This window comes from Acomys minous, assembly GCF_964271855.1.
Source record: "Acomys minous genome assembly, chromosome: 7".
Taxonomy (NCBI): Eukaryota; Metazoa; Chordata; class Mammalia; order Rodentia; family Muridae; genus Acomys; species Acomys minous.
The window spans coordinates 82,940,106-82,967,875 of record NC_140488.1 but is presented as its reverse complement, the minus strand read 5'-3'; the positions used below and the strand labels follow the sequence as shown (position 1 = coordinate 82,967,875).

Genomic DNA, 27,770 nt, shown 5'->3' with positions numbered 1-27,770 from the left:
TCCTCTGGGCATGATGGCTGTGGACAGGAATAGAAAGCAGTACTTTAGGTAACAGTGACTTGGATCAGGAAAACAATGCCCTATAAGCATTTTTCTAGACTGCAAAATGCTGGACGAAGGTCCAACTATGCATTCAAATGATAATATTAGTGCCTTGAGATCTGGGTATCACCCTGCCAAGGGCATTGCTATAAGTGATCAACTATCTCCCATAACCATGTGGTGTTGAGGAATGTTCCCCAATTACTCTGAATAGCGAAATAAATGTCCTGAAGACTATGACTGGGTAGAAGAGAGATGGGGAGAATTTAGGTCCTGGGACTGGGTTCCAGAGATGGGAGCAGAAAGCAGCTAAGCAAACAACAGAAGGAGAAGAGGGAAAGGAGTTTAGGTAAGACAAGGTGGGTCTCAGTATGTGGCTGTGGGAACAGACTGATGGATATGAGGCCCCCCCAGGGATTCATCTGATTACCAAGTGATTGCTTTTTATATGTATTTTAAAGATATTAGGTAAGAAGCCCAGCAGAGTGCTTATAGTTTCAAAATAAACCATAGTCTCACTGTGTCAGTCTTTAGGGGAACTAGCTTGTTAGAGAAAACCACAGCCTTCTTGAGTTACTGTGTCATTAACACAGATAGAATAATTCTTCTTTCTACAACTAATGGTAAATGAATGCAGGAGTTGAATGTAATTTTACAGCCTGAGAAATCCTGAGTGAAAGACGGGTTCTAAGCCAAAGGGTAGGGAACCAATGTACAATGTATTTAAATGGTGCTGCTCTCTTAAGCGAAGCTGCTGCTTCCAACAAAGCTGACAGAGGTTAGGCAACAGAGGCTGCTATGTTCTCTCTTGAACCAAAGCCTACAGGCAGAGCTTCAGGGTTGAAAACATGCTAGAAAGGGTTAGGCCTACAACTACAGTTCAAAGGACAGTGTCATGGCAGAGAGGGCTTGGATATTTTCTGACTTCGTTTTGTTGTTGTTGTCACTAACCTGGTTGCACTGTTTGCAATGCTGATCATGGTTTTCTGTGCCCTCTCTGCAAAAGTTCCAATTGAACTAAAGTAGGGAGGGAACTGAAGAACGTAATGCCAAGTTAGGAACAATGATAACGGAGGAGGAAAAAAAGAACTCTGTCCAAAAGAAACTAGTAAGGTGATAGCAGCTAGAGGTCAGGGCTCTCTAACTGCAAGATGTCTGTCAGCTATTTCTGGAGAGAGCTATCCAGATGAGACCTGAGACACTTTGGTCATATATTGGGGGAGCAGGTCCCATTTTACCAACAACTAAATTCCAAAAAAAAAAAAAAAAGGGCTATACATTGATGTTGCAATATGAGATAGAACAACTGGCCTGAAACTTAGAATTGTCTTGTTCCTTTGCTTGACTTTTGATTGAAATGTTTTGAGTAAAATGATATGGCGAGGGAGATCCAAGATGGCGGTGAGCAGTGTGGACCGTGTTTGAAAGCTCCATCGAACAATTCAGGGAATTGCACAGATTTCTTAGCCAGGAACACCAATGTCCCCACACCACGGCAGCAGAAGTGCTCCATGGTTTGGAGGGACCAGGGTGCGGAGGACCTGCCTGCCCCTGCACACGGGAGGAGCGAGGACTTTCTTGGATCAGAGCGGCGGCGGCGGGGACAGCAGTGCCATCAGCGGCTCCGGCACCGCCAGTGGCGGTGGCTGAGGTTTGCAGCTCAGAGCCTTACAGTTGAGGCGATTAGTGTGGTGGACGGTGGGAGTTGCTGCGGGAGAGGGGACTCTGGACAGGATTTGGGTCACGTGGTGCCTTGAGACCCAGGCTGGACTCAGTGGACAGTTCGGCCCGGAGTCCTGGGTTTGCTCAGTGAGCTGTGCTGTGGAGAGGCTGGCTCGGCTCATCGGGCAATTCTGCCTGAGGCGCAGCTCCCCTGCTGTGATGCAGGCTAGGCAGAGTACCTGCTTCTACCCTGGGCTCCGGCTCAGCGCACAAGCAGTTTTCCTGCTGTGACACAAGCAGGGCGCAGCGCTCAGTTATACTCTGGGTGCTTGCCCAGCGCAGACTCAGTTTTCCTGCTGTGACGCGAGCAGGGCGGAGCGCTCAGTTATACTCTGGGTGCTTGCCCAGCGCAGACGCAGTTTTCCTGCTGTGACGCGAACGGGGTGGAGCGCTCAGTTATACTCTGGGTGCTTGCCCAGCGCAGCATTGGTTTTCCTGCTGTGACACAAGTTGGGCGGAGCGCTCGCTTCTACCCTGGGTGCTTGCTCAGCGCGGTCTCAGTTTCCCTGGTGTGACGCAAGCCTGGCGAAGCGCTCACTTCTACCCTAGGTGCTTGCTCAGCGCTGCTGCAGTTTTCCTGCTGTGACGCGGGCTAGGCGGAGTGCTCAGTTATACCCTGGGTGCTTGCTCAGCGCAGCCTTGGTTTTCCTGCTGTGACACAAGCTGGGCAGAGCGCTCACTTCCACCAGGTGCTTGCTCAGTGCAGTCGCAGTTCTCCTGCTGTGGCAGACGGTTCAGGCCCTGAGAAACTAGCTAAGCCCGACGCGTGGCTCGGGCCCAGTATCCCTGGCTGGACTTGGCAGGGGACCCAAAAGGTTGTGGATACCTTGGCCTGACCAAACGATCATTCAGAGACCCAGAACGATTGCAGGACCCACAGCAAAGGGGAGCTGAGGATCACTGGCGGTGAGAGCCCAAAACTACAGGGATAACCTCCTGCCATCCACACCAGTGAAGTATCAGGGCTTCCAGCCTATGGAAATCATGAGAAAACAAGTGAATCTATCATCAGACTCCCTCCACTCAACTCTGGAAGTTACCCATCAAAAACAGAGACGGCAAGATGTCTAAGGGACAGCGTAAAAGCATTCGCAAAAAAACCCAAAACAACATGACGTCTCCAGTTCCCAGCTATCCCAAAGAAAACAATCCAGAGAACTCACATACAATGGAAACACAAGAAAATGACCTCAGATCCTTGGTAATGAGGATGTTAATGGAGGAAACAAATAAAATTCGAAATCAGATGCAGGAAGAAGCAGCGAAGCAGGTGCGAGACATAAAAGAAGCACATAGAGTGGAACTGGAAAATTTTCAGGAAAATATAAACAACCAGATGAAAGAAATTAAAAAAATCTGTTCAAGATATGAAAATGAAAATGGATTCAATGATAAACACACAGACAGAAGAAAAACGAGAACGTGAGGCCTCAGAGAAGAAGGCGAATGACACAGTGCTGAGATTTTCTAACAGAATCCAAGAGATGTAAGAACGAATCACAAGTTTAGAAGATACAATAACAGATCTTGAAGCAACCAATAAGGAAAATGCCAAATCTGGAAAACTCTTGACACAAAACATCCAAGAAATTAAGGACACCATGAAAAGAAGAAATCTGAGGATAATAGGTATTGAAGAAAGAGAAGATATCAGACTCCAAGGCCCAGAAACTCTTCTCAGCAAAATCATAGAAGAAAATTTCCCCAATCTAAAGAAAGTGATGCCTATAAACATACAAGAGGCATACAGAACACCAAATAGAATTGACCAGAAAAGAAAAACTGCCCGTCACATAATAATCAACACACAAAACATACAGAACAAAGAAAAAATACTAAAGGCTGCAAGGGAAAAGGGCCAAATAACATTTAATGGCAAACCTATCAGAATTACACCTGACTTCTCAGCAGAGACCATCAAAGCGAGAAGGGCCTGGACAGAGATCCTGCAAACCCTAAGAGACCACAGATGCCAGGCCAGACTACTTTACCCAGCAAAACTATCAATAAACATTGATGGAGAAAACAAAATATTCCATGACAAAACCAAATTCAAACAGTACCTATCCACCAATCCAGCTTTACAGAAGGTACTAGAAGGAAAACTCCATCCCAAAGGGTCAAGCTACAATCAAAACTACTCAGGAAATAGATAACTATACCATGGCAAAAACACAACTACACAAACGCTCAACTGGAACCAACATCAAAATTAAGACTCTTAATAGTAACTGGTTGTTAATATCTCTCAACATCAATGGTCTCAATTCTCCAATAAAAAGACATAGACTAACTGAATGGGTGCATAAACAGGATCCAACATTCTTCTGCATTCAAGAAACACATCTCACCCATAATGATAGGCATTACCTCAGGATAAAAGGTTGGAAAAAATATTCCAAGCAAATGGACACAAGAAGCAAGCAGGCGTAGCCATTTTAATATTGAACAAAATAGACTTTCAACCAAGATTAATCGAAAGGGATGAGGATGGACACTTCTTACTCATCAAAGGTAAAGACAACCAAGATGACATCACAATTCTGAACATCTATGCTCCCAATACAAGGGCACCCACATTTGTAAAAGATCTGCTAAAAAGGCTTAAACCACACATCGATCCCCACACAATAATAGTGGGAGACTTCAACACCCCACTCTCACTGAAGGACAAGTCATCGAAACAGAAACTAAGCCGAGAAATAACATCATTAACCAATGCCATGGGTCAAATGGATCTAACAGATATCTATAGAACATTTCACCCAAACAAGAAAGAATATACCTTCTTCTCTGCACCCCATGGAACCTTCTCCAAAATTGATCACATCGTAGTTCACAAAGAAAGCCTCAACAGATACAAGAGGATTGAAATAATGCCTTGAATCCTATCAGATCATCATGGGCTTAGGCTGCAATTCAACAACAACAGAAATAACAAAAAGCCTACATGTATGTGGAAACTAAACAGCTCTCTGCTAAATGACACCTGGGTCAGGGAAGAAATAAAGAAAGAAATCAAGGAGTTTCTGAAATTCAATGAAAATGAAGGAACAACATACCCAAATTTGTGGGATATATTGAAAGCAGTGCTAAGAGGAAAATTCATAGCACTAAGTGCCTTTAAAAAGAAATTGGAAGCATCGCACATAAACACCTTAACGACACAACTGGAAGCCCTAGAAAAAAAAGAAGCAGAAACACCCAAAAGGAGTAGACGTCTGGAAATAATCAAACTCAGGGGTGAAATTAACAAATTAGAAACTAAGAAAACAGTCCAAAGAATCAACAAAACCAAGAGCTGGTTCTTTGAGAAAGTCAACAAGATAGACAGACCATTAGCCAAACTAACTAAAACACAGAGAGACAGTATTGAAATCAACAAAATCAGAAATGAAAAGGGAGACATAACAACAGACACTGAAGAAATACAAAGAATCATAAGATCCTACTTTGAAGGCATATATGCCACAAAATTTGAAAATCTAAGGGAAATGGACGATTTTCTTGATCAATTTCACTTGCCAAAGTTGAGTGAAGAACAGATAAACAAGCTAAATAGTCCCATTTCCCCTACAGAAATTGAAGTAATCATTGATAGTCTCCCAACCAAAAAAAAGCCCAGGGCCAGATGGCTTCAGTGCAGAATTCTACCAGACCTTCAAGGGCGAGCTAATACCGATACTCTTCAAGCTACTCCAAAAGATAGAAAGGGATCGAACATTACCAAACTCATTCTATGAGGCCATAGTCTCATTGATACCTAAACCTCACAAAGACTCAACAAAGAAAGAGAATTTCAGACCAATTTCTCTGATGAACATCGATGCAAAAATACTAAATAAAATACTTGCAAAACGAATACAAGAGCACATCAGAGATATCACTCATCATGACCAAGTAGGCTTCATTCCAGGCATACAGGGATGGTTTAATATACGGAAATCCATCAATGTAATCCACCACATAAACAAAATGAAAATAAAAAACCACATGATCATCTCTTTGGATGCAGAGAAAGCATTTGATAAAATCCAACACCCATTCATGTTTAAAGTTTTAGAGAGATCGGGAATACAAGGCACTTTCCTCAACATAATAAAGGCTATATATAGGAAGCCAATAGCCAAAATCAAAGTAAATGGTAAGATACATAAGGAAATTCCTCTAAAATCAGGAACAAGGCAAGGCTGCCCACTCTCTCCATATCTCTTCAATATAGTAATCGAAGCTCTAGCCAGAGCAATAAGACAACATAAGGAGATCAAGGGTATTCAAATGGGAAAGGAGGAAGTCAAATTATCCCTATTTGCAGATGATATGATAGTCTACATAAGTGACCCTCAAAATTCCACCAGAGAACTCCTACAGCTGATAAACACCTTCAGCAAATTGGCTGGATACAAAATTAACTCCAAAAAGTCTGTAGCCTTCCTATACACAAATGATAAGCTTGCAGAGGAAGAAATTAGGAAAACTACACCCTTCACATTAGCCACAAGCAATATAAAGTACTTAGGAGTTACTCTTACTAAGCAAGTGAAGGACCTGTTTGAAAAAAATTTCAAAACCCTAAAGAAAGAGATTGAAGATGACATGAGAAGATGGAAGGATCTACCTTGCTCATGGATAGGGAGAATTAACATAATAAAAATGGCCATCCTACCAAAAGCAATCTACAGATTCAATGCAATCCCTATCAAAATACCTACACAATTTTTTAAAGACATTGAAAGTTCAATTCTGAACTTCATATGGAAAAACAAAAAACCCAGAATAGCTAAAACAATCTTGTACAATAAAAGGTGCTCTGGAGGAGTCTCCATAACTGATCTCAAACTGTACTATAAAGCAATAGTAATTAAAACAGCATGGTACTGGCACAGCAACAGGCTGGTTGATCAGTGGAATCGAATCGAAGACCCAGATATGAATCCACACACATATGGTCATTTGATTTTTGACAAAGAAGCCAAATCCATTCGATGGAAAAGGGATAGCATCTTCAACAAATGGTGCTGGTCTACTTGGATGTCTATGTGTAAAAAAAATGCAACTGGACCCATATTTGTCACCTTGTACAAAACTCAAATCCAAGTGGATTAAAGACCTCAACATAAAACCAGAGACACTAAATCACTTAGAAGAAAAAATGTGAAAGAGCCTGGAACATATAGGCACAGGAGACAACTTCCTGAACAGAACACCAACAGCCCAGGCATTAATGTCAACAATTAATAAATGGGACCTCATGAGGCTGAGAAGCTTCTGTAAGGCAGGTGACATGGTAAAGAGAACAAAGCGACAGTCTACAGACTGGGAAAAGATCTTCACCAACCCCACATCTGACAAAGGTCTAATATCCAAAATATATAAAGAACTCAAGAAATTAAATACTACCAAACCAAATAACCCAATCGAGAAATGGGGCATGGAACTAAACAGAGAATTCTCAACAGAGGAATATCAAATGGCTGAGAAACACTTAAAGAAATGCTCAACCTCCTTAATCATCAGGGAAATGCAAATCAAAACAATGCTGAGATTCCATCTTACACCCATCAGGATGGCTAAGATAAAAAATTCAAGCGACACCACATGCTGGCGAGGATGTGGGGAGAGAGGAACACTCCTTCATTGCTGGTGGGAATGCAAACTAGTACAACCACTTTGGAAATCTATCTGGTGCTATCTCAGAAAAATGGGAATAGGGCTTCCTCAAGACGCAGCTATTCCACTCCTTGGAATATACCCAGAAGATGCTCCAGCACACAGCAAGAAAATTTGCTCAACCATGTTCATAGCAGCCTTATTCATATTAGCAAGAACATGGAAACAACCTAAGTGTCCCTCAATAGAAGAATGGATAAAGAAACTGTGGTACATATACACTATGGAATACTATTCAGCTATTAAAAACAAGGAATTCCTGAAATTTGTGGATAAATGGATTGAGCTAGAAATGATCATAATGAGTGAGTTAACCCAGAAGCAGAAAGACTCAAATGGTATATACTCACTTATATCTGCATATTAGCCCAACGGGCATGTCCCACGAAAGCCTTCACTTACCAGGAAACTGCGACAGAGGAGAGGACATTCTAGTGGGACTCTAGATGAGAGAATCATGGGAGAAAGGCAAAGTAGAAGGACCCAGAGGGTCCTAGAAGCCTACAAGTAGAACATTATGATAGGCAGATTTGGGAACAAGGGTCCTGCTCAAACTAAGGCACCAGCCAAGGACAATACAGGCGGTAAACCTTAAGCCCCTACCCAGATCTAGCCAATGGACAGAACACTCTCCACAGTAGAGTGGACAGTGGAATATGACTTTCTCACATACTCTGGTGCCTCACCTTTTACCATGTCCCCTGGACGGGGAGACCTGGTGGCAATCAGAGGAAGGACAGCAGGTTACCAAGAAGAGACATGATACCCTATGATCATATAGAGGGGGAGGTAATCCCCCTCAGGAACAGTCATAGGGGAGGGGAATAAGGGGAAATTGGGAGGGAGAGAAGAATGGGAGGATACAAGGGATGGGATAACCATTGAGATGTAACAAGAATAAATTAATAAAGGAGGAAAAAATGAAAAATAAAAAATAAATAAATAAAATATCAACTTAAAAAAATAAATAAATAAATCAGGAACAAAAAAAATGATATGGCATTGAGGTGACATATCTGAACATGGGCTGTGGTAGCACTTGCCCTTAATCCCAACACCAAGGAGGCAGAGACTGGCAGGTCTGTGTAAGTTCTAAACCATCCTGGCCTACACAGTATGTCAGAGCATGACTCCCTGCTGATAAGCTACTTACAAAGACAGTCTAGTATTCAAAATGACAAAATTTTCCTTAGAGTCACTATGCAAGTATCTCTTGATAGTGGATAATAATGTCCTAACTGACTTAGAGGATGGTTACTCATCAATCTTAGATTTATGTAAGGAAAAGATGATGTCACACTGCCCTAAAATGCTAGCCAGTCTCCTTAGAAAATAAGGCTTCCTTACAAGTTGAGGGGAGAGGAGGGACTGCCTCTAACTGGAACTGTGGTGCCCATAGTCTGATCCCTTCCCCTAGGTGTGGAGGCCAGGTGGCACACAGAGGAAGGGGAAGCAGGCTATCCAGATGAGACCTGAGAGGCTTTGGTCATATGGTGGGGGAGCAGGTCCCATTCTGTCAGTGAGCTAGGAGAGGGGAATTGGGCAGAAGAAGGAGAGGGTGGGAATGGGAAGATGCAAGTGAGGGGACAACAATGGGGATGTAATCTGAATAATTTATAATGAATTAAAACAAAAGCAGAAAATATGGCTTCCACTGAGAGTAATCATGACAAATGGAATTTTGGCATAATAGGGCTATTCCACCTACCAATATGAGGACCCACAGCTAGGCTGGGAGAAGAACATGCAAGCTGCATGCCTCCCACAGACAAATGCTATAGAATGCTGACTGAGGTGAGGTGACACAATGCTCTGGGCAGCCAGTTTATCCTTTTAAATGTGAGTACGTGCCAGTCTAAATTAGGTCCCAAAACTCAAAGGCTCCCGTCCTTACATTTGAGAGGCAGAACCATCCATTCCATATTTAGAATGGGGTGAGATGAAAACAGCTGCAGCAAATATAGAAACCCAGGTAAAAGATCCCGAGGATATGCTTAAGTGAGTTGAAAGTTGATTTTAAAATATAATAATGCCTTTTCTACTGCTCTGGGCAGCAGGCTTATCCTTTTAGTTGTGAGGAACCCACACAAACACAAACACAGACACACACAAACACACACACACACACACACACACACACACACACACACACACACCAAAACACATTCCTACTTTGATATGTTTTGTACCCATACAACTCACTTATAATTCAATGTTTACATCTGGTAATTTTAAAGATGCTATTATAAACAATTTAGAAAATCTAAATAATGCAAGTTAATTGTTATCTCGTCACCTCATGGTCAAGTCAGATACTTGTCTAATTTATCATAGAAATATCCATCCTAGAGTTAATAGATAGATATGATTCTATAGATAGTTTATGTAAAAATGAAAAAATAGATGGCCTTCAAACACCTTAGATACCTACAGAAAATGGCACTTAATGACATTTTCATTAACTTCAGGTTCTTTGACAAGGAGACATACCAGCTCCTGGAAACACCCCCAGCAGCCTGTCTCAAGGATGATGAGCATCAAAGAACTTCCATACGGAGATAGCTTCAAATGTACCAAAAAAGCCACGGGACAAAGAAATGCCCTTCTTCCTAACACAGCCAGAATTCTGCCTAAAACGAGCAAGCCTGGATGCAGGTTGTGTTGACTGCCGATTATGCCAATACAAGGTAAGCAAATCCTAAATAGTTCTTCCTTCACAGATATATCTGTCAGCTATACTTTACCAAAAGGCTGGAGATGATGCTCCAATACTATCGAATTTTTGTGTGGCTGTCCAATCAGTGAACTGTCTCTGTCATTTCTTATTTTAGGAAGCTGCTAGCATGCACTTCCTCTTCATTAAGGTAATTAATTTTATTCCTTCACAAGCCTATGGCAGTGTTGAAGGCCAAATAGTTATATTACACAATTATGGTTAGTTGCTTGGGAGTTAAGAAGATGCTTAAAGATCTAGATTGATGTTTTTAGATTCACTGGCCCAAAATTGGATATAGAATTAAATAGATACTAAACGTTAGGCTCACTTAAATAGGATAAATAATATTTTCTTTAAGGTTGCCAACTACCCTTTAACTAGACATTATGTATATAAGTCTTACCTATTGTTTTCCATGATTGTTCCATAATTATTTTTACTACATTTAATTTAGAAATGGCCTTTCTAATCAGATAGAAAGGGGGAGATGTTGGAAGTAGGTCCAAATACTTATTACAGTACTTGAGATCTGGTTACCTCCTGGACATGGGCATTGCTATGAATGATGAACTATCTTCCGTAACCATGTGATGACAAGGAATGGTCCACGATCACCCGTGATTGGCTAAATAAAGGTGCTGAAGCCTATGGCTGGGTAGAACAGAGGAGGGCGGGGTTTTAGGTTCTTATACTTGGATGTGAAAGACAAGAGGGGAGAGGAGAAAGCAGCTGAGCAGAGGACAGTAGGAGAAGAGAGAAAGGAGTCATGTTAAGGCAAGATGCTGCTGAGTAAGTGGCTGTAGTAACAGGAGCAGAAGCAGCCCTGAGAGTCCCCAGATTACCAAGGGATTGGTTTTTAGGTGTGCTTTTAAAGGTACTAGGATTACAGGACCTCAGAATCTGCCCAGCATAGTGCTTCCAGCTCAAAAGTAAACCACAGTCTCTCTTTGGCAGTTGTGAGGTAGCTAGCTGGTTAGAGGAAACTACAGGCTTAATAAGTTACTGCGTGATCAATATAGAAAGAATAATTTATCCTTCTAGAACAGCAAACATCCTGACTTTCCTTAACATTTCTTTTCCCACATTTACAGAAGAACACTGCTGTGAGAATACACTGGGCTCCTGTTCTCACCAGCTTTCATTAGGTCTGACTTACATAGGTTTCTGACTACCCTCAGTTCTACTCATACCTGGAACTGTTCTAGCCTCCTTGCCCTATAAAAATGTGCAGGGGCCTGGATAAGAGCATCAGAGGCCTCAGTGTACTGAAACGATTGGGTGCGGATAGCTTTGAATTCTTTAATGCTCTTTGGTGTCCTCCACCATCCTTCAGATTCCTTTTCTACCTCTGCAAAAAGCACAGAACCATCACCCTCCTTTTCACCAGGCCCTACAGTATCAAACGAGGAATTTTATCTCTGGCCTGAAATATATAGACATGGCAGTGGACTGGGATGGTAGCTTAGTTCACAATGAGCTTGCCATGCAAGCCCAAGGTCCTGAGTTTTAGATCCAGAATCCATGTTTAAAAATCAAACTGTGTGTGTTGGATTGAACTGTATTATCAGTGCTAGAGTGGAGACAGAAGGATCTCTTGGGCTCAGCAACCAGCAAAGGTAACCTACTTGCCCGATCCAGGCCATGAAGAGACCCCATGTCAAAAGCAGGACAGAGAGTTCCCGGGGGAAAAATACCTTAGGTTGGCCTCTGGTTTCCACAAGCTTGCAGTCACACAGTGGGGCACACACACACATACATATGCACTCAGACGAAATGGATTACTTCCACACACACACCAAGATGTGAGGGAGATGCTGAAACTCACAACACTAAACTTTGCACTGTTGGGCTGAAAACGCCCTGGGAACAGTGACTGTGGCTAGTCAGGCCAAATGGCCAGGATGTACTATGTAGGTACCAGGATTTAAGTGGCTCTGTTCTTTCTGAATTGATCCCACATTTTCATGTGTCTTTTTTCCCTTGTATGTGAATGACACTCTCCCCACTTCCCTCACCCATTGCTCTATTTCGTCACTTCCTTTTAATTCATTCTGATCAACTTCCCGTTAGCCTCTTATTTCTAGCAATACATGAGGGTTTTGGAGAGAGGCTTCAACTCTTTCACCTATTTATTTATATTCAATGATCCATGGTTTTAGCTCCCTGGATATTCAACCTAGGGCTTCATGAACACTAGGCAAACGCTATCCCTCAGATGTCCTCTGTCTCTGGTCCATTTGAGGTTTTTAAAAGAGTTTAGGGAACTATAAAAGTCTTAGGATACCAGGGGTGTATGTTTCTTTCTGACCACCACATGCTGGGTGTGGGTACCCTACATTATGTTTCCTCTAACCCATACCTGCTGGGTGTGGCTAGCTTAAGCCTCATAGGACTTCCCACTTATGGCTCCCTCTGACTCACAAACTCTGGGCTTGGCTGCCCTAAGCTTCATGGTTCCTCCCACTTATGGCTGCTGAGAGCTGGGCAGGACTATTCTAAGTCCCCTGGTATCTCCAGGTCATAGTTCTCTCTGACTCCCTCCTGCTGGCTCTCTCACACTACCTAGTGCTTATGGCTCTCTGTAACTCCCAGGTACTGTGCATGGCTAAGCTAAACAGCATACCATCTCCTGCATAGGGCTCCCTCTGACCCTAACGGCTTGGGTGTGGCTACACCAAGTCTCTGAGTATCTCCTGCTTAGGGCTCCCACTTGCAGGGAGTGGGTATCCTAAGTCTCAGGATACTACCCACTTATGGCTCCCAAAACCTACACAGGACTACTCTAAGTAACATGGTATCTCCCAGCCAAGGCTTCCTCTGAATTGGTGTGGTTAAACTAAGTCTCTGAGTATCTCCTGATCAAGGCTCCCTCTTATTTCCACTTGCAGTGCATGGCTACCCTAAGACTGATAGGATCTCTTGTTTATGGCTTCCTCTGTCTCCCATGTGCTGGACATGGTCACGCCTAACTTCAGAGTATCTCCTACTCATGGCTCCCTCTGATTCCCAAGTACTGAGCAGGGCTTCCTTATGTATAATGGTTTCTCCCCCTCAGGGCTCCCTGTAACTCCCAAGTACTGTGCATGGCTAAGCTACACAGCATACCATCTCCTGCATAGGGCTCCCTCTGACCCCAACCGCTTGGGTGTGGCTACACTAAATCTCTGAGTATCTCCTGCTTAGGGCTCCCACTTGCAGGGAGTGGGTGTCCTAAGTGTCAGGATACTACCCACTTATGGCTCCCAAAACCTACACAGGACTACTCTAAGTAACATGGTATCTCCCAGCCAAGGCTCCCTCTGACTTGGTGTGGTTGCAATAAGTCTCTGAGTATCTCCTGATCAAGGCTCCCTCTTATTTCCACTTGCAGTGCATGGCTACCCTAAAACTTATGTGATCTCTTGTTTATGGCTTCCTCTGTCTCCCTCATGCTGGACGTCATCATGTCTAACTTCACAGTATCTACTGCTAATGGTTCCCTCTGATTCCCAAGTACTGAGCAGGGCTTCCTTAAGTATAATGGTTTCTCCCACTCAGGGCTCCCTGTGACTCCCATGTGCTGGGCATGGCTACACTAAGCTTCTGAACATCTCCAGCTTATGGCTCCCTCCTACTCTTTAGTGATGGGCCTCCCACATCCTCATGCTATCTCCCACCTATGGCTCCCAAGTGCTGTGCAGGACTACCCTAAGGCTCATGGTACCTCCTGCTTTTCGTGTCCCACCCCCAACTCCTACCCAGCCTCACATGTGCTGGGCGAGGCTAAGTCCCTGAGTATCTCCTGTTTATAGCTCCATCTTACTCCCTAGTGCTGAGTGTGGCTAAGCTAAGCCTCACATTATCTCCCTCTTAAGGCCTGGACTCTCTACTGGTGGGCAAGCCTCATCTTCGCGATATCTCCCACTTATGGCTCCCAACAGCTGGCCTGGACTACCCTGACCCTCAATGTAACACCAGGTTATGGCTCCCTGTTACTCCCAAGTGCTGGGTGTGGATATGCTATGGCTCATATTATCTCCCCCTTGTGGCTCCCTCTTACTCTCTAGTGCTGGGAAACTGTAAATCTCTTGGTATCCCCCACTTACAGTTCCCAAATGCTGAGTAGCACAACCCTAACCCTTGCAGTAACTCCCAGCTATGGCTCCCAGTGACTCCCACTTGCTGGCTGTGGGTATGCTCATTTTGAAAGGACCTCCATTTATGGCTCCTAAGGACAGCCTCGTGTTGAGCATAGCTATACTAAGCCTCATACTATCTCCTCCTTTGGGCTCCTTCTTACTCCCTAGTGGTGGGCATACCTGATTCTCATGGGATCTTCCACTTACTGCTCTCAAGTCCTCAGCAGGACTATCCAAACCCTGGTGATATATATGGGTTAAGGCTCCCTTGCTGCCTTTCTGTTGCTGGCCATGGCTACCCTAACCCACACACTACCTGCAGCTTATGGCTCCTTCTGACTTCCAAAGACTGAGCTAGGCTACCCTAAGCCTCATGGGATCTCCCACTTAGAGCTCAGAGTGACCCACAGGTGCTGGGCATGGCTATGCTATTTCACAGAGGACCTCCAAATTATGGCTCCCAGTGTCTCCCACTTGCTGGGTGTGGCTATGCTAATCATCACACAACTGCCCTATTCTGGCTCCAACTTACTCCCTAGTGCTGGCCAAACCTAATTCTCATGCTATATCCCACTTACAGCTCTGAAGTCCTGAGAAGAACTATCTTAACCACTGTAGTAGCTTACAGTTAAGGCTCCCAGTGATGCCCACATGCAGCGCATGGCTAAGCTAATTTTCACACTACTTACCTCTATGGCTCCCTGTGATTTCCAAATGCCAGGTGTGGCTATGCTAATTAGCACAGGACCTGCCTCTTATGCCTCCCTGTGACTCCCACATGCAGGTGTGGCTATGCTAATTAGCACAGGACCACCCACTTATACATCCCTGTGATTCCCACTTGCAGGGCATGGCTAGGATAAGCCTCATAGCCTCTCCTGCTTAGGGCTCCCACAGACTGCCAAGGTCTGATCATGGCTAACATAAGCCTTATAGTGTCTCCCTGTATTGGCTCCTTCTTTTGTCCTAGTATAGAACAAACCTAACCCTCATGGGATCTCCCACTTTATGGCCCCTCCTACTTACACGTGATGGGTGTGGCTACCCTAAGCTTCAGAGTCCCTCTTCCTTAAGACTCCCTGAGCCCTCCCACCACCCCTTCTTGAGCATGGACAGCCCCCTGCTTTTCCTGGCATTTCACACTGTCTTATTTTGTGGGGTGGGGGTTGCAATTCGTCTCACTTTTATGAGTTTTTTTAAAACACGTTTTAAAGCTGACATCTACCTTTTTAAAAAAATTCAACTCTCTATTTTGGTGGTGATAAAGTCCAGTCCATCTCCCTAGCTTTGCACTCTGACTGGGGGAATTTTAGAATACAGTGCCAGGGCAGGTCAGTGTGTACTTGTATTTCCTCCACGTTCTCTTCTTTCTATTTCAGAAGTCAAAGCTTTGCTTTAATTGTGAAATAGAAGCCCTCATTTGGAGAATCAGGGTTCTTTTCTAAAACCGTGATACCCGGGGTCCCCATCTTCTTCCGGAAGCTTGCATCCGATATTTTCCCAGGAGAAACCTACTGCCTCCTGAAAGAAAGCACCGCTCCCATGTTCATGTTAGGGTGTACACTCTTTGGTGCACACTCAGGGTCCCTACCTTGACCGCGGAACTCTTTCAGAACTTGCAGGCAGCTCGTTGAGAGCAGCACCTCTTGGCTATTCGTGTGCCATGGGCACTAAGACCCACTTCCTCCCCTCCCCACTGGAAGCAAGGGAAAGCCACATCCCACATCCGGCCAGGGGCAGGCTCTGAAGATTGACAGCAGGGCCAGGTTCTTATGGCCCCCACTGCAGTGGAGCCAGCATTGGAGAGTCTGATGCCTTTTAGACTTTGCTAAAACCTAGTCTTCCTCAGCCCCCACAGCACCCTCCGCCCCAGTCTCTGGCACACAGAGCTTTGAAGCCTGAGCTTCTGAAGCCCACACTGTAACTAATACCCCATCCACCATGCCTTACCTCCCTCCCCTCCGTGTACCATCTCACACCCTCGACCCCAACACACACTTTGCTCCAGGTTGGAAGCAAATCTTCTTCTGTTTGCAGTTTCGTTCTCAGCTGTCAGGTACACTTCTCTGCTTTCTTAGAACTCCCCTCCCTGCCAGGGGGGGCCGGTGCTGCTGCTACAGGAAATAAAGGTTACAAGTTCACAACCTATGTCTAGTACATTGGTCCACAACCTTCCTAACGCTGTGACTCTTTAATATAATTTCTCATGCTGTGGTGACCCACAACCATAAAATTCTTTCATTGCTACTTCTTAGTCGTAATTTGGCAACTCTTATCAATCTTAATGTAAACAGAAGACTTGCAGACTATCTGATCTGGGACCCCTGTGAAAAGATGTTTGATCCCCAAAGGGCTCAAGACCCACTGGTTGAGACCCACTGTTCTAATACCTCCCTACCATGAACAGCGATTCTCAGGCCTCTGCCCTGTAGACAAAGGAGTCCACCAGCTACACATGGAACCCTGACACGCCTCAGTCTTGTTACTTAAAGGTCGGCATCTATTCCCTGGCCTCAGTGTGCCTCATAGTATCCAATTCTACTCCAGGTTGGACTCTCAGAGCTGAGAAATGCTTGGTAAGGACCAGTCTCCATAGGAAGCCCATCCTTCTCCAGACCCGGAGGAGGTCATCTGGCAAACTTCACATGGTGCGCAAAGCTGGAGTTTCTCGGGCCTGGCAGCAGAGCCTGGATTCTGAGCCTATGCTTTCTCTAAGAAGACAATTCCCTCCATTCCACAGAAGATCTCTCAGCTTGACATTGCCTTGAACAGGAATGCAGCCTTGAAGAACTGGGGTCCTATCCCCTTAAAACCCAATGGGCTGCTTGCTGTGAACCTGTAGACTGACATGAGGTACACAACGACTGCTGCTTGCTGACTTATCGACATGGCTTCTGGGGTTCCTGGCATCTTTTCTACTTCTGACTCCAGGCCTTTTGCCTAACACAGAATCCCCTTCCCTCACAAACTGAGCAGCAGTTTAAATATGCGTATTAGAACCTCTTTACCATGCCTCATATTTCCAGTCAGAAACATGCTTGAAGGTTTTGAGGTATCACTCTTTGTGTGACTGGTCCTCCTGTGTTTATTCCTGGTTCTTCTCCCCTTTGTACTCCTTAAAGCCACGATTCCTGGTTCCTACAGACCATGGTCTTTCACTCCCAACATCTTTTAGGAGAAAAGTGAGAGTTAGCTTGTCCTTAGAGCTCTGTCGAAACTAGAAGCTACAGCCAGTCCACAAAGTCCTTTGCGTCTATTGCACAGTGGTCTCTTTATAGGACTCCTAACAGTGGGTACGGATGCTGTGTCAGACTGTTTAGATTGTTTCTGGGTTCCTTTTCCTCCAAGGTTTGACTTTTCCTGACTTAATAGGAGGAGAGTTGCAAAGTCTTACTGCAACGTGAGATGCCATATTTCGTTGATATCCATGTGAGCCCTGCCCTTTTCTGAAGGGAAACAGAGGAATGGATGGGGGTGAGGGCTATATTGGGAGGAGAGGAGGTGCGGGAAACTGTGGTTGGCATGTAGTGTATCAGAAATAATCATTTAAAAGAGAAAAAATGAATGTTAAATTGATAAATATTCACATATTTGTATATATTTATAATTTATGTACAGTATACATTAATGCAGTCCCATATCTGTGGTTTCATGATCATTGTCTCAAAAACAGAAACAAAAAACAAAAACAAAAAACTTAGATTGCTCTTTTCCAGCTCTGATATGCTATTTACTCACGCTGGTTCCTTTCTTTGGATAAAGCTCTCAGGTACATGTTCTTGTAGGCTACATTAGCTTTGTAGGTGCTTGGATTTTTGTAAAAAAAAAACAAAAACAAAAGTAGCAGAGGAAAAATTCTAGGGTGTGAAGCCATCCTTTCGCTTCAAATCTTAATTATGGCTACCCTCTGACCATCTATGCAATCTAGGAATCTTTTGTCTCTGTAATTCTGTCACTCTGTTTTGGCCAGTGCTCTCAGTAGGTTCTAGAGAGGCTCTATAGCACGTCCATATGAGGACTCCTGGGCATGATAATAGCTTTGGGCAGATGTCTGAATTATATCATGATGGTCATACATTTTCAGGAATAAATCATGTGAGGGTAAGAGTTTTTTCACGTGTCTTAAAACTCTCTTAGGAAGTGTACTTGCTACCTTGTACTGTCCCCCAGCGTAGTTCTGACACATACTCAGATTTCACATTAGGAAACAGACAACACAAGGCAAAGGTTCAAAATGATGTGGTGGCCTGCAATACCACCTGATTTGTAAATGTGTGTACACATAAGGGAACACCTCATAGACAGGGTAATTTATTCCTATCAAGCTAGGAGAATGGACAGTTCAGGTAAAGCCTATGCTACATAATAATTTCACTGCCAGCCCCATCGGAGAACACTGGGTCTAGACTAAACCTTCTGCTATGGTTTCTCTCTGGTCAGTTGTCTCAATGGTGTCATGAGGAGTATTCATTTTCTGTAATAACTCATGCAATGCTAGCATTTTTTCTTGCATGCATACCATTTACATCGGTAAATGGGCAACATAAAGAAGGGGTTTAAAATTAGTCGGTGGCCTAAAATCAGCTTTTTCCCCATTAGGTATATACATACAAAAGAAAACACCTGATAGACAGTGTAGCTTATTCCTGTAAAGTCAGGAGAAGGGAAAGCTCAGGTTGAGCCTAAATTAAATAACACTTTCTTTCTTAGGAAAAAATGCTTTATCATATTTCTTTTTAACATGTACATTTTTGTCATTACACATGAGTAAAATAAATTACATAGAGCAGGAAGAGCCAGAAGACAGTAAGGAATTATATAAATAACAGGTTTTTAATGTGCATATACTGAATGAATGCTAAGAACAGATCAATTCTTTAAATATTGTAAAATCAAGCACTATGTCTTAGGATATTGAATTAACCCTTAAATGTTTTTAAGTTACATATTATTTTAACTTAGTTATAATCATATTTGTTTGTAAACAATCCTTTTCAGTATACTCTTATCTTAATATTATGATTGTTATTACAAATTTTAGAAAACAACTTTAATGAGTCAGTCTTAAAGGAATGTTCAGTTGCCTATGTTTACAAAAAAACCATATAGCATTTTAGATAACCAATATAAAAATAGGCAATTTGCGTTAATAGATTTTGTTTTTAATTACTTGTTAAAGATTTAAGTTATCATTATGACAGGTACCTTGAAATATTTTATTATGAAAATAATTTGTTTTTATTACTATTGCTAATGAGTTAAAAATAGAATAAGGCATGCAGAGCAGGATAGAGTTGGGCAGCCATGTCTACCATAATTTTAAACTAAAAAGATGAGTAATTTTCTATCATATTTTTTAACTAAAGAGATGAATAATTTTCTATCATATGTTTCACTTAAGAGATGAATAATTTAAAATACAACAGGATGTTGTAACACATTAAGATGACCTGAAAACCGTAAAATGTGTGCATACGTATCAAAGTGGCTTTTCCAAATGACACTTAAAATTATTTTGGTGTTTTCTCCTACTTTCTCTTTCTCATAAAATAAGAATCTTTAAAACCCCATCTGTTTGCTTTTAAAGAGGCAGTTATGATTTTTTTGAATTCTTAAAATTCCTTAAATGTTTGTGATCATATATACACTAACATAAGTTATTCTTTTAATATTTGGAATAAAGAACTTAGTATATCATGGGAGAGTAATTGTCTAATAGGAAATGATTACTAAGTAGTAACAGTAATCCTGTCTTAAACTTAATCTACACCTTCAAGCAACAGATACCACTGTGTAGAACAATAATGGAGCTGGGGATCAAGAACGTAACATCTTGACCAGTGCTGTACCATTACCTATGTCTTCTCTTTGAAAGCAAATATAGATGTTTAATATTTTAAAACTCATATTGTTGTCCCAAAGATAGATTTAGGAGTATTACAAATCTCTATATACTTTACCTATGTGGTCCCATTGATTACATACACTTTAGTCTTTAATCTTTATTTTTTTCTTAATGTTTTAGTTTACTGTGAGCCAAAATGATGCTGAACCTGTGGTAGACAGCCCACTGAGATGATCACTCAAACACAGTTTTTATATATCCAAAGTATTTATTCCAGCTCACTGGGAGTACTCCAGTTTTTGTGACCTAAGTGTAGCTCCTATCATTTAGAGCAGTGTTTCTCAAGGAATGGGTCACTACCCCTTTAGTGACCCTTTCATAAGTGTCACCTAAGATAATCAGAAAAAACCCTTTACATTATGATTCATAGCAGTAGTGAAAACGCAGTTATGCAGTAGTAATGAAAATGATTTTGTGGTTGGGGATCGCCACAATATGGTGAACATTATGAAAGTGTTACAGCATTAGGAAGGTTGGGAGCACTGATCTCAAGAGCAAGAGGTCTTTAGAGCCAAACCCTACAATCCGATATTTTCCTCTGCAGCTTCAGGGGTAGGCTTGTACCAGCAAATAGTTCAATAGAATCTAAGACAGGATGTTAGCTGGAGAAGTTGCTTTGCAAAGCAGGTAGTTTAACAGAAGCTAAATAAGTGAGCGGAGGTGACATGGACTCAGGTGCTAAAAGAGAATTGGTACATTTTCCAAGGAATTCTCCATCCAGGAGATAAAATTCTACTTAAACCTGAAATGGCCTCAACTGGCATACATGATGGATGGAGGAACCTCTATATTGTCTGGCCCTGCCACAATCCAAGCTGTCAATTTTAGTTTACATAAGCATTTACTTATAAGCAAATGTGGCAATAAGTACACTATGTAAAAATAAACCGTAATTGCACATAGACAGATAGTATACACACATAACCATACTGAAGATGTATTTTAATAAACCAAGATTTTGAATGCTTTCAGGGTAGATGTACATCCCTGGCTAGAGCCAAGGTGCTGACAATGCCTTAGTTGCCTGAAGAGAAATGCTTGCTGAACATTACCTTATAACAAGAGAGAGGACATTTATACTACAACCTGGTCACTGGGCTATGTGACCACATCAAGGCTGCCAGAGGAGGACTATATGAACTGGGACAGGCAGGCCCAGAACAGTGACAGAAGGGACCAACACCTGCCTCTGCCTGTCTCACGATGAAAAATTTCAGTCTTAGGACACACCTCAACTTCACTCTAGTGCCAGTTCAGCATCTGCAGTTACATGGCTACATACCCCACACACTGACTTTTGAAACAAAATGTGTCTTGACTACAGGAGGTGTAGGGATAAAGAAAGAGCAGAGATTGAGGGAATGGCAGACCAAAGACTGGCCCAGCTTGAGACCCACAGGATGGGAGAGAGCCAACCCCTGTCACTTTAAATGACAGTCTGCTGTGCTTGTAGACAGGGGACAAGCACTACAGTCTTTATTCAGTAGCTGATGGAGAAAGGTGCAGAGACCCACAGTAGACGGGTGTTGTACCTACACAGGAAAAACCTGGGCAACAATCAGAAATTAATTTGAGAGGTTTCTTCTTGTTGGACTGCAAAACAGTACTGACTGGACAGCACTTTGGAATTTAGGTGCCTTGTCTGACCTTCATAAAATGTGAGCATCATTAATATAAGCATGATTTGATTCACTGATAGTTATCTACCTGAGATTATATTTCTACATGTTTAAATAGATGCCACAGAATATTCACCATTGCAAAGCAATAAAAGAAACTATCTAAAAACTTCTTTCAAAAAGTTATTTTAAAATGTTCTCTGCCCAACGCCACAGAAACATGTTTCTTACCTCAGTGAGAAGAGGATCAGTTTCCATATTCATGCTTAATGAGAGCTTCTTCTAGAATCTACCACGGAATGGGCAGATGCTCCATCTACTTTCCATAAACATATTCAGCATAAAGCCTGAGGACTTCCCAAGACTGGATGTGTAATGTTTAGGTAGTGCAAAGCCTTGAAATGAAGATCTGATTCACCGTGATTGAGTTTCTTATGCATTCTTTAATATCAAAAACAAATGCAAATATACATTTCTAAGTCTGAAGTAGGTAACTTGAGTAAACAAATCTACAAATGACAAACTTCTACTCTAGTCACTCTCAACTATTTCTGTTACATAATTTTTTCTGTTTCCAAGATTTTTCCTCTATAAATGCCATGTTCCACTTTGCAATTCAAGTGAATACAAAATTTGAACATTCAGCTTCATAAACAGAAAGAAAGGCACACTCTTTAAAGTTTGTCAACATATATTCTAATGCCAAGTTTACATTTTTGCTAAAACACCCCATAACTTTATCAACAACTTATCTGCTAAATGATGAGTAGACCTTTCCAGTCCCATGGGAGGGGCGGCTGCCTTTTATTTCCTTAGGGAGCAGGATCCCTTTACTCGCTCTTAGAATGTCCCTTGGCTTTGCCTTTGGTCTTGGGTTTGTATGCAGATTTGGCTTGCATCTTCTCTACCTCTTCAATCAAAGCCTGTTCATAAGGAGACAAGGCAGCATTGGGCATGGCTTTACTGATCTTAGCTAAAAAGTCCTTCACTGTTGCCTGGCTGGTTTCAGCATAGGCTCTTGGACCCCATAGGAACTGATAGCATGGTGGATCACTGTCAGGAATCTGACAGTATTCCAGGTACTTTTCTTCCACTAGATCTTCAGTGATGAGCTTCCTTACATTCCCAAAGATGAGGTGTGGGACCTCATCACAGACTCCTAACATATTCAGGAAGTGCCAGACCTCCTTCTCTGTGGCACTGTAGCCATTTAAGTAGATCACACTGAGGAGAGGAGTCAGAATGCCCCTGTTGGGAACACCCAACTCAGTGCTGCTACTTCCATCATCCTTGAAATCTAGCTTGCTGACAAGCATGTAGGCCTGTCCATTGGGCTGGACTTCTTCCATCTCAATGCCAAACGCTATGTCCAGTCGACGGCGGGCTATGTCAAAGATCTCAGGGAAGTGCTCCTTGAACCTTTTGTTGATAACTTTCAGCATATGTCCCCTCCTTGCAGGCTGTTTCATTTTGTACCTGCAGAGTAAGAACGACACCAGCACTGCTGCCTTCTTTGATAAAAGATCCATGTGTTTGCTTCCAGCGGAGAGTGGGGCCATAAAGGAACTACCATTTTTCTCTCTTTGGCCCTTTGCTCCTTTACCAGACCTTTTGTGAGGCATATCAGCATTGGTGGTGGGTGCCTTGCCCTGTGGGAAGCCAGCAGCAGAAGTACTTGGCCCAGCATCTCCTGAAGCTTGGTCAGAGCAGGCAAGTGACTCTCCTTTCTCTGCTGCCTTTGCCTGAGCATCATTTAGCCCCTTGGTCTCATCTTGGTTCTGGCGACGTTTCTCACGAGCACGGGCCTTACTCTTTTTTCCTCTGGGCATGATGGCTGTAGACAGGTATAGAAAGCAGTACTTTAGGTAACAGTGACTTGGATCAGGAAAACAATGCCTTATAAGCGTTTTTCTAGACTGCAAAATGCTGGAGGAAGGTCCAACTATGCTTTCAAATTCTCATATCAGTGCCTTGAGATCTGGGTATCCCCCTGCCAAGGGCATTGCTATAAGTGATCAACTATCTCCCATAACCATGTGGTGTTGAGGAATGTTCCCCAATTACTCTGAATAGCGAAATAAATGTCCTGAAGACTATGACTGGGTAGAAGAGAGATGGGGAGAATTTAGGTCCCGGGCTTGGGTTCCAGAGATGAGAGGAGAAAGCAGCTGAGCAAACAACAGAAGGAGAAGAGAGAAAGGAATTTAGGTAAGGCAAGGTGGGACTCAGTATGTGGCTGTGGGAACAGACTGATGGATCTGAAGCCCCCCAGGGATTCATGTGATTGCCAAGTGATTGCTTTTTATATGTATTTTAAAGATATTAGGTAAGAAGCCCAGCAGAGTGCTTATAGTTTCAAAATAAACCATAGTCTCACTGTGTCAGTCTTTAGGGAAACTAGCTGGTTAGAGAAAACTACAGCCTTCTTGAGTTACTGTGTCATTAACACAGATAGAATAATTCTTCTTTCTACAACTAATGGTAAATGAATGCAGGAGTTGAATGTAATTTTACAGCCTGAGAAATCCTGAGTGAAAGACGGGTTCTAAGCCAAAGGGTAGGGAACCAATGTACAATGTATTTAAATGGTGCTGCTCTCTTAAGCGAAGCTGCTGCTTCCAACAAAGCTGACAGAGGTTAGGCAACAGAGGCTGCTATGATCTCTCTTGAACCAAAGCCTACAGGCAGAGCTTCAGGGTTCAAAACATGCTAGAAAGGGTTAGGCCTACAACTACAGTTCAAAGGACAGTGTCATGGCAGAGAGGGCTTGGATATTTTCTGACTTCGTTTTGTTGTTGTTGTCACTAACGTGGTTGTACTGTTTGCAATGCTGATCATGGTTTTCTGTGCCCTCTCTGCAAAAGTTCCAAATGAACTAAAGTAGGGACGGAACTGAAGAAATTAATGCTAAGTTACGAACAATGATAACGGAGGAGGAAAAAAAGAACTCTTCCCAAAAGGAAGTAGTAAGGTGATAGCAGCTGGAGGTCAGGGCTCTCTAACTGCAAGATGTCTGTCAGCTATGTCCGGAGAGAGCTATCCAGATGAGACCTAAGACACATTGGGGGAGCAGGTTCCATTTTACCAACAGCTAAATTAAAAAAAATATATGGGCAGGACACTGATGTTGCAATATGAGACAGAACAACTGGCCTGAAACTTAGAATTCTCTTCTTCCTTTTCGTTGACTTTTTTTGAAATGTTTTTAGTTAAAATGATATGGCATTGAGGTGAAATATCTGTACATGTGCTGTGGTAGCACATGACCTTAATCCCAACACAAAGGAGGCAGAGACTGGCAGGTCTGTGTAAGTTCTAAACCATCCTGGCCTACACAGTATGTCAGATCACGACTCCCTGCTGATAAGCTACTTACAAAGACATTCTAGTATTAAAAATGACAAAATTTTCCTTAGAGTCACTATGCAAGTTTTCTCTTAATAGTGGATAATAATGTCCTAACTGACTTAGAGGATGGTTACTCATAAATCTTAGATTTATGTAAGGAAAAGATGATGTCACACTGCCCTAAAATGCCAGCCAGTCTCCTTAGAGAATAAGACTTCCTTACAAGTTGAGGGGAGAGGAGGGACTGCCTCTAACCGGAACTCTGGTGCCCATAGTCTGATCCCTTCCCCTAGGTGAGGAGGCCAGGTGGCACACAGAGGAAGGGGAAGCAGGCTATCCAGATGAGACCTGAGAGGCTTTGGTCATATGGTGGGGCAGCAGGTCCCATTCTGTCAGTGATCTAGGAGAGGGGAATAGGGCAGAAGATGGAGGGGGTGGGAATGGGAAGATGCAAGTGAGGGGACAACAATGGGGATGTAATCTGAATAATTTATAATGAATTAAGACAAAAGCAGAAAATAGGGCTTCCACTGAGAGAAATCATGACAAATGGCATTTTGGCATAATAGGGCTATCCCACCTACCAATATGAGGACCCAGAGCTAGGCTGGGAGAAGAACATGCAAGCTGCATGCCTCCCACAGACAAATGCTATAGAATGTTGACTGAGGTGAGGTGACACAATGCTCTGGGCAGCCAGCTTATCCCTTTAAATGTGAGTACATGCCAGCCTAAGTTAGGTCCCAAAACTCAAAGGCTCCCGTCCTTACATTTGAGAGGCAGAACCATCCATTCCATATGTAGAATGGGGTGAGATGAAAACAGCTGCAGCAAATATGGAAACCCAGGTAAAAGATCCCGAGGATATGCTTAAGTGAGTTGAAAGTTGATTTTAAAATATAATAGTGCCTTTTCTACTGCTCTGGGCAGCGGGCTTATCCTTTTAGTTGTGAGGAACTCACACACACACACACACAGACACACACAAACACACACAAACACACACACACACACACACACACACACACACACACACACACCAAAACACATTCCTACTTTGATATGTTTTGTACCCATATAACTCACTTATAATTCAATGTTTACATCTGGTAATTTTAAAGATGCTATTATAAAGAATTTAGAAAATCTAAATAATGCAAGTTAATTGTTATCTCGTCAGCTCAAGGTCAAGTCAGATGCTTGTCTAATTTATCATAGAAATATCCATCCTAGAGTTAATAGATAGATATGATTCTATAGATAGCTTATGTAAAAATGAAAAAATAGATGGCCTTCCAACACCTTAGATAGCTACAGAAAATGGCACTTAATGACATTTTCATTAACTTAAGGTCCTTTGACAAGGAGACATACCAGCTCCTGGAAACACCCCCAGCAGCCTGTCTCAAGGATGATGAGCATCAAAGAACTTCCATACGGAGATAGCTTCAAATGTACCAAAAAAGCCACGGGACAAAGAAATGCCCTTCTTCCTAACACAGCCAGAATTCTGCCTAAAATGAGCAAGCCTGGATGCAGGTTGTGTTGACTGCCGATTATGCCAAGACAGGATAAGCAAATCATAAATAGTTCTTCCTTCCCAGATGATGCTCCAATACTATCGAATTTTTGTGTGGCTGTCCAATCAGTGAACTGTCTCTGTCATTTCTTATTTTAGGAAGGTGCTAGCATGCACTTCCTCTTCATTAAGGTAATTAATTTTATTCCTTCACAAGCCTGTGGCAGTGTTGAAGGCCAAATAGCTATATTACACAATATGGGTACTTGCTTAGAAGTTAAGAAGATGCTTTATGGTCTGTATAGATGTTTTTAGATTGATAGGCACAAGATTGAATAGAGAAAAAATTAGATACTAAACGTTAGGCTCACCTAAATGGGATAAATAACATTTTCTTTAAGGTTGCCAACTACCCTTATCTAGACATTATATATGTAACTCTTACCTATTGTTTTCCATGATTGTTCCATAATTATTTGTACTACATTTAGTTTAGAAATGGCCTTTCTAATCAGATAGAAAGGGGGAAATGTTGGAAGTAGGTCCAAATACTTATTACAGTACTTGAGATCTGGTTACCTCCTGGACATGGGCATTGCTATGAATGATGAACTATCTTCCGTAACCATGTCATGATAAGGAATGATCCACGATCACCCGTGATTGGCTAAATAAAGGTGCTGAAGCCTATGGCTGGGTAGAACAGAGGAGGGCGGGGTTTTAGGTTCCTGGACTTGGGTGTGAAATACAAGAGGGGAGAGGAGAAAGCAGCTGAGCAGAGGACAGTTGGAGAAGAGAGAAAGGAGTCATGTTAAGGCAAGATGCTGCTGAGTAAGTGGCTGTAGTAACAGGAGCAGAAGCAGCCCTGACAGTCCCCAGATTACCAAGTGATTGGTTTTTAGGTGTGCTTTTAAAGGTACTAAGATTACAGGACCTCAGAATCTGCCCAGCATAGTGCTTCCCGCTTAAAAGTAAACCACAATCTCTCTTTGGCAGTTGTGAGGTAGCTAGCTGGTTAGAGGAAACTACAGGCTTAATAAGTTACTGCGTGATCAATATAGAAAGAATAATTTATCCTTCTAGAACAGCAAACATCCTGACTTTCCTTAAC

The 27,770-nt window shown here is 42.6% G+C and overlaps 1 protein-coding gene across 1 annotated transcript; it reads right to left on the bottom strand.

Annotated features, from left to right (window-relative positions):
* Positions 1-22,622: 22,622 nt before the first annotated feature.
* On the bottom strand, positions 22,623-23,621 carry LOC311601233 (melanoma-associated antigen B4-like; the record flags this gene model as incomplete). The annotated part of the gene is made up of 1 exon (XM_084788623.1): positions 22,623-23,621. The coding sequence occupies one exon, from the start codon at positions 23,619-23,621 to the stop codon at positions 22,623-22,625; it is 999 nt and encodes a 332-aa protein (XP_084644749.1).
* Positions 23,622-27,770: the final 4,149 nt, after the last annotated feature.